At 43.2% G+C, this 14226-nt stretch overlaps 1 protein-coding gene across 3 annotated transcripts in view; it reads left to right on the forward strand.

The window, feature by feature from the left end:
• Positions 1 to 14226, forward strand: part of HSD3B7 (hydroxy-delta-5-steroid dehydrogenase, 3 beta- and steroid delta-isomerase 7) — a 108963-nt gene that overhangs the window by 63337 nt on the left and 31400 nt on the right. For all 3 annotated transcript variants that reach the window (XM_073635765.1, XM_073635767.1, XM_073635766.1), the window contains exon 3: positions 12269 to 12424. In XM_073635765.1, coding sequence (XP_073491866.1) covers positions 12269 to 12424 — 156 coding nt within the window. The remainder of the gene's footprint in view (positions 1 to 12268; positions 12425 to 14226) is intronic.

Genomic DNA, 14226 nt, shown 5'->3' on the forward strand with positions numbered 1-14226 from the left:
CAGTGTGCCTTGTATTCATTTAACAAAAAGGCATTCTATAAAGGATGGTGGTGCCAGGTGAATGACCTGTTGGGGTCGGTGTACAGAGGAGAAGTTGTTCGCACAGGACATTAGCAGGACCTAGAAGACCACAGCGATCACTGAACCACAGGGACTTCCAGCCTTCCCAGTGATCCCTCAAGTAGGATAAATGTATACTTTGTGTCAAGTTGGACCTAATGTAATAATGCAATAAAGATCAACTCTAGAGTTCAGCTTTAGAGTTCATACAGACATACCAACCCCCAACCCACCCTCTATACCAGGGGTAAGCAACCAGCTGTGGTGAAAACTACAAATCCCATCATGCCTCTGCCTCTAGGAGTCTTGCCTGTGATTGTCAGGGCCTTGCAATGTCTCATGGGACTTAGTAGTAGTAGTAGTAGTAGACTTAGACGTAGTTTCAAAACAGCTGGAGGGCCAAGGTTGCCTACCTTGGCTTGAAATATTCTTTATGGGGCTGCTGCTGGAAGATCAGTTCCTAATGATGTAGGCACACCCCCAGAACTACATCTCCCTACATATGATATGTGGGTAGGATCACAGATCACTCTTTATAACACCACCCGTCTGTTAAAAATACAAACCTCATACCGGAAGTAAAAAATTGGGGGGGGGGGGGAGTGGGAACCGAGTCAGGTATAGTTGCAGTTTGTGTCTCTCTTGGCGTCCAGTCTCAAAAAAGGATATAGAAAGCAATGTAAATCTAAAATGCTGAACTCGGTGCATACTGTATATCAGGGGTCTCCAAACTTTGATCTGGGGGACAGATGCGGCCCTTTGCTTGCTTTTATCCGGCCCTTGGGGCACTAGATTCATCCACTGATGTCAACAATGAGACATGATTCTCCCCACTGACTCCAATGAAGGGACAGAATTCCTCCCAATTACACCAATGATGGAGCACACGTCCTCTCAATGACACCAACAATGGGGCTCAAAGACAATAATGATGGGGCACAATTCCTCCCAATGTCACCAACGATGGGGCGCCATTCCTTACACTGATACCAAAGATGGGGCATTGTTTATTCCCAGGGAGGGAGGGGCATCACTGGGAGCCAATCGGGTGTGCTCCTTGCAAATGTGCTGACTAGGAACATGTTAATAGGAAGAGAAAGCAAAGTGAACAGAGAGCTGACCTTATCAATCTGCTGCTGCTCTTTCACTGTCTGGTCAGCAGGCTAGAGATAGGGCCACAATATTCCTTAATTGAGTATGTGGTGTAATCTACCAGGCTGTGCCGTGTGTCCGAGATGTGCAAATCTCAGATTTGGATGGTCAAAAAACACCAAATCCTTTAGCAGGTAAAATTAAATTGCTTCTATGCATTTTAATTGAGTATTTGGATATTTTTCCTGGAGGTCAGCTTTACCCACTCTATCCAAAACTAATTAATTAAAAATTAAAAAAAAAAAAAAGGAAATCTATGAACATCCTAATTATGAAGGATCACAGTGGGCTGTCATTTGGGGTTCATTTTAACCCGGCGTCTTCTCCCTTGACTCCCTTTATTGCTTGTTGCTGGGTTTTCTTACTGTAGAGGAATGTTCCTCTGCCAGATTTTGGCTTTCCTTGGCAAATGAAGAAAGTTTTGTAACCTTCGGACCCACACCCAGCGCTTAAACTCCCCTCCTAATACATCTGCGCTAAATTCCGTAACTCTCCGTGTTCAATAAATGACTTCATACTGCTCTTTGCTCTGAAGGTTTCAGCCCTTCCATACATTCCATTGCTGGCTCAGAAACACTTGGAAACATTTGAGGAAACGCGTTGAAATGACATAGCTGTCCAGGGACGCTAACAAGGTCAGAGGGCTTGTTTCAGGAAAACAAATTCAAAGCACAAAGTTCTCCAGCACAATGCAGAGCTTCCTATAATAAGAATAGTTGAAATGATTCTACTCACAGATGCATTTTTTTGTAATTCTTGAATCAAGTGAATCTATCCATCATACTGCTTTAGAGTATTAGCATGCAAGAGCAATAGAATGGTATTTCTGGTTGGTGTACACCTGACCCCTGCACTGTGTATATTACATACTCCTGACACCTTCATTCTGTACATTACACATACCTGACCCCTGTACTCTGTATGTTACATACTCCTGACCCCAGCCCCATGTACATTACATATGCCTGGCTCCTGCATTACATACTTGACATACTCCTGATCCCTGCACACTGTGCATTACATACCCCTGCACTCTGTGCATTACATACCCTTGACCCACCACTCTGTTCATTACATACCCCTGACCCCTGCACTCTGTGCATTACATACCCCTGCACTATGTACATTACATACCCCTGACCCCTGCACTCTGTGCATTACATACCCTTGACCCACCACTCTGTGCATTACATACCCCTGCACTATGTACATTACATACCCCTGACCCCTGCACTTTGTGCATTACATACCCCTTGACCCCTGCACTCTGTGCATTACATTCCCCCTGACCCCTGCACTGTGTATATTACATACTTCTGACACCTTCACTCTGTACATTACACATACCTGACCCTGTACTCTGTATGTTACATACTCCTGACCCAAGCCCCAAGCCCTATGTACATTACATATGCCTGGCTCCTGCATTACATACTTGACATACTCCTGACCCCTGCACTCTGTGCATTACATACCCCTGCACTCTATGCATTACATTCCACCTGACCCCTGCACTGTTCATTACATACCCCTGATCCCTGCACTCTGTGCATTACATACCCCTGCACTATGTACATTACATACCCCTGACCCCTGCACTCTGTGCATTACATTCCCCCTGACCCCTGCACTGTGTATATTACATACTTTTGACACCTTCACTCTGTACATTACACATACCTGACCCCTGTACTCTGTATGTTACATACTCCTGACCCCAGCCCTGTGTACATTACATATGCCTGGCTCCTGCATTACATACTTGACATACTCCTGATCCCTGCACTCTGTGCATTACATACCCCTGCACTCTGTGCATTACATACCCCTGCACTCTGTGCATTACATTTCCCCCTGACCCCTGCACTCTGTGCATTACATTCCCCCTGAACCCTGCACTCTATGCATTACATATTACTGACCCCTGCATTCTGTGTTTTACCCACTGCTCACCACTGTACTCTGTACATTTACATTACATACTCCTGATCCTATTTATGTTACATACCGTGTGTCCCCGAAAATAAGACCTACTGTGATTTTTGGGGAGGGCTGCAATATAAGCCCTACCCTGAAAATAAGCCCTTGTTTAAAGTGGTTGTAAAATCCTAGAATCCACTCCATCACTGTAGTATATATAATGTACAGTGTGTGTGTTTCTGTAATACAATTGTGCCAAATGCCTTCATTATAGTGGCACTCAGCTGACCTCCCGCTGCTCTCCTCCTCTTCTCCCAGCTGTCAGCGGGGGGATCTCAGCCCCCCTCTGCAGTGCACGGAGCGGGGAAAAGCGCTCCGATGGGTCACAGAAGCGCAGAGAGGTGCTATAAGAGGGTATTTGGCACAATTATATCATAGAAACATGCACAGTTTACATTATATAATACTGTAATAGAGTGGATTCTAGGATTTTACAACCACTTTTACTCTGTTCCACTGGGGATTTCTGACGGGCAGGGAGGGGGGGAGACAGCCCATGACATAAGACCTACCACGAAAATAAGCCCTATTGTGTCTTTTGTTGCCAAAATTAATATAAGACCCAGGCTTATTTTCGGGGAAACACGGTACTACTGACCCCTTCACGCTGTGCATTATAGTCCTGACCCCTGCACTATGTATGTTACATACTACTGACCCCTGCTTTCTGTACTTAACACACTGCTGAACCCTGCACTCTGTACATTACATACCCCTGACCCCTGTACTCTGTACATGACATACTCCTGCCCCTGCACTATGTATGTTACATACTACTGACACCTGCCCTCTGTGCATTACACATGGCTGACCCCTGCACCCTGTACATTACATACTTCTGACCCCTGCCCTCTGTGCATTACAAACTGCTGACCCCTGTACATTACATACTTCTGACCCTGCTCTCTGTGCATTACACTCTGCTGACTCCTGCACCCTGTACATTACATACTTCTGACCCCTGCACTCTCTACATAGGCTAAAGTTTGAAGCCATTGCACTGAGGGGAGTTGGGTTGGCTGGGACATGAGTATGGCCTGTGAAGCTCTGACCATTCCAACTGCCTTATATAGCAGATGGTGCAGCGCTAAATATGAAACATTAAACAGTCCGTAAAATCCAAGCAATCATAAGTGGTGTGTCATCATGCTGAAAACTCAGTGGGTAAGTGTGATCCCTCCACCAGTACAAAAGATGGCCTCTCAGCACAGGGACCCTTTCGTTATAGAGGGTACTGTCTGTGATACTTTTTTTATTGCACTAACATATATATAAGTTCTATAGAAGACCTCAATGTCTTAGTTCTTAAAGGGAATTTCAGAACCATCCAGGAAAGGAAAACGTTTGAACTAAGAATGATACTTCTTTTTGACACGAAGAATAATGGCCTGAATTTAGATATTGGTTTCCTTACACATTATGCTAAAGTTTTACGACCGCTCTGTGACTAACATCCCCCTGCATTCCCCCCTAGCTCTCCCTCTGTCTTATCTCACTAACTCTGCTGCTATCTTTATTACCATTGATTTGTATGTGTTTGGTTTTCTCTTTTTTTTTTTTTTTTTTTTTTTCTTCTCTAACATTCTGCTTAAAAATTTGTGAATCAGTACTGCTTGGACCTTGAAGAAGGGGACATACCCCGAAAGCTTGTCCTGAAAAATTGTATGTTAGTGCAAATAAAAAAAGTATCACGGACAGTACTCAATTTCCTCTGTCACAATTGCACTAATACGGCTACAATCAAATCAAGTTATAGAGGGACAAATGCACTTTCCCTTGCGGGTCATACAAAGGTGGTTAGCAGCGGATCCAGATCAATTAAGCAGCGGTAAAAGACGATCCATATGCAGCATGAATAAATCCCCAAGAGTGTATTTCATTTAAACAGAGAAGGGTAAAACATAGTGCTCTCCGTAATAAAACTTTAATATGGTAAAACAGGTAGTAAACTTACAAACAAGGCACTCATCCAGTGCCAGATGTATGAGTGTAAACAACATGAAGATGCGAGATGGCCGCGGGTGACGTCACAACGCTCCCTTCGCGTTGCGTTCGGAAGGAAGGGAGCGTCGTGACGTCACCCGCGGCCATCTCGAATCTTCATCTTGTTTACGCTCATACATCTGGCACTGGATGAGTGCCTTGTTTGTAAGTTTATATATAGACAACATCCTCCTCCTTTGGGATGGGCCCCCCGAATCACTCGAAAAATTCTTCTCAATACTTAACAGCAATGACAGGGGAATTTCTTTGACTCTTAAATGCAGTCCAACTAAGGTGCACTTTTTGGATCTGGACATAGAGATTAGCTCTCGCCAGTTCATTTTCAAAACTCATTTCAAGCCAACCGATCGCAATAGTTTTATACCTATCGATAGTTGCCATCATAGGTCCTGGCTTAAATCAGTCCCCCGCAGCCAGTTCCTAAAGGCTGAGGAGGAATTGCACTACCATCGAAGCATTCCGAGTACAGGCTTTATCCTTGAAACAAAAATTCACGGATAAGGGGTATGATGCAGCCACTCTGGAATCAGAAATACAATATGTCACACAAATAAATAGGAGATCATTACTGACCCCGAAAATTTCTCACTCCCTCAATGATACTTACAAATACTCCATGTTGACCTCTTTTTCGACTCAACATAAAGATATTAAAACCATCATGGAAAGTCACTGGGGGTATTGAGAAATGACCGTATATTGTGTGACATCCTGCCTGAAAGACCTAAGGTCATTTATAGAGGCGGCCCTTCACTACAGAGTAGGGTTGCTCCACACATAATTGATCCCCCTAAACGTCATACTTTTTTTCACGAACTAGTGGGATACTTTCCATGCAAGAAATGCACTGTGTGTCATTACAACATTAGTGGTAGACATAAAACGTTAGAATTCCGGTCTAATGTAACCAATAAAATATATCCGATCAAAATGTTCTGCACATGCGCAACAAAAAAACGTGGTCTACCTCATCACCTGCCCGTGTGGAAAGCACTATGTGGGCCGTACCACTAGGGGGTTTTCCACCCGGGTTGGTGAACATGTAGAAAAAAATCATAGGGAGAGATACCAAACATACTGTCCCTAGACACTACAGACAGTACCACAACCAAGACCCCTCCGGATCACAATTTCTCATTATTGACCCATACGTCCCCCCTTGGCGAGGAGGGGCTTCTACCCGTGGTGTATCCCAATTAGAGACGTATTGGATATACGAAATCCAGTCCCACACGACATTGGGGCTCAATGTCGAGTGGGACATTAATGCCTTTATTACCCAATCCTAAATTGCTGCGCCTTCCTTTTACTGTCCCTCCCTTCTCTATCATTAAAGAATTTTTTTTCCTCTGTTAAGAGATGATATCCATCAGATTGAGTCATGTATTAGCCATTACACTAGCCTTCCTATTTCTGTTTAGATTGAGATAAGTACTAGTTGTATACTTGATTTTTGTGGCTTTAGACCCCCATGTGAGACTGTGGCTCCTTATTTCCTTTCTTTTCTATGAACCCCCCTTTTTTTTTTAGCTACCGTTTTTTGTACATCAAAATTATGTATTTATTTATATATTGTGCAGTCGGCCACAAATAGTCAAACTTATGCCCACATTCACGTCATGTATTTGTATACATGGGCAAAATCTCATTCGATTGTACTTAGTGTTTTTCTAATAGGCGATCACTTCCTTTCTTCATGGTGTTTTTTGCTATGCACCTAGATCCGCAACATATTATTAACACGGTACACTCCCACTTCCTCCTTCGGTGCGTTCCACTATCCACTCAGAACGAGGTTCGACACGCGGCGCCGTGACGTCATTACGTCTTGGGTTGGCGCCACGCTGTTGTTCCACGCTGACGGCTTTGGACGTACGTGTTTGGAGTGAGTGCGGTATGTTGCTAGGGCGACGCGCACGCGTGTGCTCCATTATATCCATCTAAGAGAGGCGTGCAATGCACGCGGTCGGCGCCATCTTCCACTTACCCGGAAGTAGCCTCCCATTAACAGCACCACTGATTGGAGCCACATTTCAACAAGGGGGTCATTTATCATATATAAGGGGCAGTGTACAGAGTGGTGAGGCACCCCAGATGATGTCCGGTAGGACGAAACGCGTCGGGACGGATTGCTGACACCACTGACCCTGCCATATTTTACCAATACTCAGCGCTGTTTTTTATCTCCATAAATGTGAGTGTTTTACCTTTAATAAATATTCTTTAAAGCTTTTTATACAGTATCACGCTATGTGCTCTCACATTTTTTTCCACATATGCTTTGGATATCTGATTGGATTTGCCCTTTCTCGCTATATACACTATCAACAAGTATCCTGGTCACCTTTATAACATCTTCAGGGATCTTCATCTTTACAAGCCTAACTGACACAGTGGGTGTACACCCATCTGTGTCCAATCGTTCCGGTAAGCCCCCCCCACTTTTACAAACGGTTGTGGATCTTCTATCAACACTATATTACCTTTCCACACTTTTTGGTGTTAGATATATACACACCTCAGTGGATGGTTCACGGACTCATTTTTCCACACTAGTTTGTGTTAGTTATATACACACTTCAGTGGATGTTTCCTGGACTCAATTTTCAATAGTGTGTCACTTAAGAATATCTGAAAATTATGTTCATATTGTATATTTATCAATCAAACTAATGCACACTTTTGGGATATATGTATTTACATTGTACGATATGAATCAATGTCATTTACCACTCATTTTCTAGCGCTGCACTTTTCCTTTACACTATATTTCTTACAGGTTTCGATCACTTGTTTGTGCTAGCTGCTCACATCTTCTCTGACAGCGCGATATTCACACGTATTTTTTTACATATTTTTTTTTTTTATCACACTTACCCACTGAGTTTCCAGCATGATGACACACCACTTATGATTGCTTGGATTTTATGGACTATTTAATGTTTCATATTTAGCGCTGCACCATCTGCTATATATTACTCCTAGGTATTTGATTTTTGACCCTGGTGTTCAGCTGCTTTCTGTTACTTGTGTACATATTTGCGCTGATTTGTTATTTTTTTCATTCCAACTGCCTTAGTCGGAAATACCATTCAACCTCCTTTTACATGCTACTGGCCGGGAGCGGCATGATGGAGGTATCTGATTAATGGATTACAAGCATTTTATGTGTGAGTGCAGTCATTTACATTTCAATGGTTCTTATTTTTTATCATTTTAAATTTGTATTGAAAGTTTGACAAATGGAAAGATAATAAACGAGTAGTATGAATTTCAAAGATACCGTATGCTGTACATCTGACTACGAATCCTAATGACTTGAATACAAGATGGGCATCTATCGAGGCCGCATTCAGTAACCTTACACATACAGTGAAGTAAGAGATACACATTGTAAAAAATATAACAGACCAGAAAATTAACACAATGCTGTACCTAGACATGGTTAGAGTTCAATTATTCTTAATAAAGCCAATCTCTCTGGTCACAGCATACACTTTAATTTATAACATCAGCATTGTACATCTGCATTGTAATACCAATACAAACAAGAGTTATCTTAGACAATTCAATGTAAGATTACTTAAAAAATCTTTCTCTTTCATGTTGTGAGTACTGCCTGTCTGCTGGCCGTCTTTTTCCATAACTTCCTGGATTCCCTGCGTGCTTTGCAGCTTCTCCTCCATTTCTAAGGACTACATATCCCATGGTACCTTTCTGCCTTCAGGCAGTGATTCCTGTAATGACTCCGCCTCCTGAAACTCCTCCTCTCGGCACCGCTGTAGTTCAATGTAGCAATGCTGGTACATTCTGAGCTTCCCTACATTTGGAAGCTATAGACTTTCTATTTGTATCTAATTTGGTTACTTTTTACATTTTCATTTGTTACTTTGTGTACCAAACCAAGTTTCAGAGAGAGTGAAGAGATTGTTACGCTGTTTACAGTTTGTAATGCACCAATTCTTGGGTCTATCAGTCTAGCACTCAAATCTAAGCTAGTTCGTTCTTCAGGAAAAATGCAAAAACAAAAGATTGGATTGCAAGTAGAATCAACTGCAAAACTTCTCATACAGTGAAGCTGTTGATTTGGCATGTAGGAGTAAAGAACTGGATCATTTAGGAACATTATTTGAGGGATAAACACAAAATGGACATGCCGCATGTGATCTGGAAACAACTCTTTGTTACCCCCTGATTCTATTTTTCTCCATAGGCAGCCAGGTCTTAAAAACCTTCCCCTGCCCAGCCTGCTACAATGAACTAAGTACACAAAATAGAGGAGAAACGTGATTTTTTTTTTTTCCATTCTGGTGTTCAATCTTCTTGTAGAACAAAAGATTGAGAAGTATTTGCAAGATAGCAAAATATTTGATTAAAGCTGGGCGACTGTAATTAAAACGTTAGTCATCGTTCTGTGATAATCAAGATGTTTTGTAGCTTCTCCAAGCCACTTCCTCATTTCCAGCCAGTGTCAGGAAGATAACCCACCATTCATATCCACACAGGTAGCACCAACACCTTAATCCAGTCACCACGGGATGTGAAGATGTAGATTGTCTGAGAACAGGATGCATAGTCAATTTCTACAAGGGCCCGTCTTGTTTTTGGACAATGTTGATTGATGTTGAAGACCTTTTTGTAGCTTCTCTAAGCTTCTTCTTCAGTTCCAGTGTGTGTGTCAGGAAGATATCACACCATTTATATCTACATAGGAAGCACCAGCATCTTAATCCAGTCACTATGGAATGTGTAGAACTGTTGTTCTGCAATCAAGATCTACACATTGCATGGTAATTGGATTAAGATGCAACCTGCGTGGCTATAAACGGTGGAGTATCTTTATAAAACTCATAGGAACTGAAGAAGTGGCTTGGAGAAACATCTTCAACATCAATCAACATTGTCCTAGAACAATATGGCTGGACATACATTATACAATTTCAATCAGACAGGCCATTTCACTACATAGTTTAAGGTAAATCTAAGGGAAATTGAACAAGAAAATTGCATAATGTATGGACAGTCTATGGGTTCTTGTAGATGTTGATTCTCCAAGACTAGGATGGTTTCTTGTAGATGCTAAGAGTCCATCCTGTTCTTGGACACTCAACATCTACACATTCCATGGTGATTGGATTGAGGTGTCTGTGCTATCTGTGTGGATATAAATTCTAGGGCATCTTTCTGACACTCATTAGAACTAAGGCGTTGGCTTGGATAAGCTACAAAATGTCTTCATTGTCAATCAACATTGTCTAAGTACAAGATGGATTCTTGTAGATGTCGATCATTCAGGACTAGGACGGGTTTTTGTAGCTGTCAATTGTCCAAGACTAGGATGGGTTTTTGTAGATGTTGATCATCCAAGATTAGGATGGGATTGTGTAGATGTCAATCGTCCAAGACTAGGATGGGTTTTTGCAGATGGTAATTTTCCATCCTGCTTTTAGACAATCGAGTTCTACACATTCCATGATTGGATTGAGATGTTGGTGCAACCTGTGTGGATATAAATGGTGGGATATCTTCCTGACACTCATTAGAACTGAGGAGGTGTCTTGGGTAAGCTACAAAATGTCTTTGTCAATGAACGTTGTCTAAGTACAAGATGGATTTTTGTAGATGTAAATTGTCTAAGACTAGGAAGGGTTCTTGTAGATGTCAAGCATCCAAGACCAGGATTAGTTTTGGTAGATGTTGATTGTCCATTCTGTTTTTGGACAATCAACATCTATACGTTCCATGGTGATTGGATTGAGGTGTCAGTGCTACCCGTATGGTTATAAATGCTGGGGTATCTTCCTGACGCTCATTAGAACTGAGGAGGTGGCTTGGATAAGCTATGAAATGTCTTCCACATCAATCAACATGTCCAAGAACAGGATGGGTTCTTGGAGATTGGTATCTTCTTGACACTCATTAGAACTGAGGAGAATAAGCTACAAAATGTCTTCCTTATCAAACAACATTGTCCAAGTACAGGATGGGTCTCGTAGATGTTGATTTTCGATCCTGTTTTTGAACAATCAATAGCTACACCTTCCATGGTGATTGGATTAAGGTGTTGGTGCTACCTGTGTGGATATAAATGGCGGGATATCTTCCTGACACTCATTATAACTGAGGAGGTGGCTAGAATAAGCTATGGAATGGCTTCCACCTCAATCAACATACAGGACAATCAACAGCTGACACCTTCCATGGTAATCAGATTGAGGTGTTGGTGCTACTTGCATGGATATAAATTCTGGGGTATCTTCCTGACACTTATTAAAACTGAGGAGGATAAGCTACAAAATATCAAACACTGTCCAAGAATAGGACATTCTATAGATGTTGATTTTCCATCCTGTTTTTGGACAATTAAAGGAGAAGTCTGGTCAAAGCTCGCTTGGCTGGACTTCTTCTATGAATCACAGGAGTGCAGTTCCACTACAGCTCTCTGCTCACAGAGCTGTGAAAAACGAGCGATCTGCGATGTTTGATTGCTCAGTTTTCAGTGCAGAGATGCCGGGGTACAGATGCAACATCAGACCCATTCTGCGTATACCGAGGTAAGTATAAAACTGCAAAAAGAAAACAAAAACCCATACTTCTCTTTTAATAGCTACACCTTCAATGGTGATTGGATTAAGGTGTTGGTGCTACCTACGTGGATATAAATACAGAGGTATCTTCCTGAAACGTATTAATAAAGTGACTTGGATAAGCTACAAAATGTCTTCCACATCAACATTGTCCAAGAACAAAAACAGATACTTGTAGATGTTGAATTTCCAAGACCAAGATGGCTTCTTGCAGATATATATTATCCATCCTGTTCTTGGAGAATTAAAATCTACACATTCCATGGGTTAAGGTGTTGGTGGCACCTGTGTGGCTATGAATGGTGGAGTATTTTCCTGACACTCAATGGAATTGAAGAAGTGACTTGGAGGAGGTACAAAACAACAATACAGAACAAGTACAGTTAAACTTCACTAAAACTTGTCTAACTGCTACTGGCTATACCATGACCTTGTGAAGTTATTTTCGTTTGCCCTGAGCTGTCTCCATTTTTACTCTTTTTTAGACAAAGTAAAGGTCAAGCTCATCCGTGGAGATATTGCTTCATATGATGACGTCCGAGGGGTCTTGAGTGGAAGCCATCTGGTCATACATACAGCTAGCCTGGTGGATGTCTGGGGACGGGTACCCCCAAGTAAAATCACTGAAGTCAATGTCACAGGTAAGGGGACCCAATGTTTAATGGTACAAAGCTGTGGCCTCCAAACTGTGGCCCTGGTGCTGGATGTGGCCTTTTGCTTGCCTTTATCCAGCCCTTGTGGCACTATTCCATCAACAACTGACACTAATAGTGGGGCACTATTTCTCCCGTTGACATCAGTGGTTGGGAACTATTCCTCCCAGTGATATCAATGATGGAGTGCTATTCTTGCCACTGATACCAATGATGGGGTGCTATTCCTCCCCCTGATATCAACAATGGCTCACTATTCTTCCTACTGATACCAAGGGTAGGGGACTATTCCTCCCACTGATACCAATGATGAGGTGCTATTCATCCCACTGATCTCAACAATAGTCCACTATTCCTCCCACTGATACCAATGATGGAGTGCTATTCCTCCCACTGATACCAATGATGGAGTGCTATTCCTCCCACTGATACCAATGATGGGGTGCTATTCCTCCCACTGATACCAATGATGGGGTGCTATTCCTCCCACTGATACCAATGATGGGGTGCTATTCCTCCCACTGATACCAATGATGGGGTGCTATTCCTCCCACTGATACCAATGATGGCGTGCTATTCCTCCCACTGATACCAATGATGGCATGCTATTCCTCCCACTGATACCAATGATGGAGTGCTATTCCTCCCACTGATACCAATGATGGAGTGCTATTCCTCCCACTGATACCAACAATAGGACACTATTCTTCCCACTGATACCAACAGTAGGGCATTATTTCTTACACTAAAACCAATGACGGGGCATTGTTTACTTCCACTGACGCTGGGCCATTTTCCACTCCCACTTGCCACAATCTGGCAAAGTCTTAAGGACAGCAAACTGGCCCTTTGTTTAGAAAGTCTGGAGAACCTGGTACAGAGGAATGCAATCATAATTAGCAGGGCACACCATCACACAATGATTGATATATGACTCTACTTTCCATCCTGGTTGACCCATCTGATAAATAATGTTTGACACTGTGTAGAAAATGCAGTCAAGTGTTCCTTCTCATTGGAACCCCCAATCTTCCTAAGCCCCCTGCCATCAGGCACTCTTACTTGGGCTTAAGTAGAGTCTGCACCAGGGGCTGATCCAGGGGGGGCAACAGGGCAATTGCCCCCCCCCCCAAGAATGCGGGTAAGTGAGTGGGGACGGGCAGCTCCACAGGTGAGAGATAGAGCGGGCGGGAGGCTCGGTGGGTGGGTGGGCAGATGGCCAATCGGGGAATGGGGGAGCAGAGAGATGACATCATCTCTCACCGCCCGGCGCCCGCCCTGCATGCCTGCAGTTCTGCCCTTACTGTGCAGGAAGCCGCGGGCAGCAGAGAGATGACATCATCTCTCTGCTGCCTGACTGGTAATCTGCTGTCTGACTCTGGGACACAGCAAGAGACCACCTTAGAGAGACACAGCAAGGGACCACCTTAGAGAGACACAGCAAGAGACCACCTTAGAGAGACACAGCAAGAGACCACCTTAGAGAGACGCAGCAAGAGACCACCTTAGAGAGACGCAGCAAGAGACCACCTTAGAGAGACACAGCAAGAGACCACCTTAGAGAGACACAGCAAGAGACCACCTTAGAGAGACACAGCAAGGGACCACCTTAGAGAGACACAGCAAGAGACCACCTTAGAGAGACACAGCAAGGGACCACCTTAGAGAGACACAGCAAGGGACCACCTTAGAGAGAGTGTCAATGATGTGGCAAGTGACAATCCGCATCTGGTGGCAGGTGACGGTTGCAAGTGACACACTCAGGGCTCCCACTGATTCTGCATTATGGT

Source organism: Aquarana catesbeiana, linkage group LG06, assembly GCF_042186555.1.
Source record: "Aquarana catesbeiana isolate 2022-GZ linkage group LG06, ASM4218655v1, whole genome shotgun sequence".
Classification (NCBI taxonomy): Eukaryota; Metazoa; Chordata; class Amphibia; order Anura; family Ranidae; genus Aquarana; species Aquarana catesbeiana.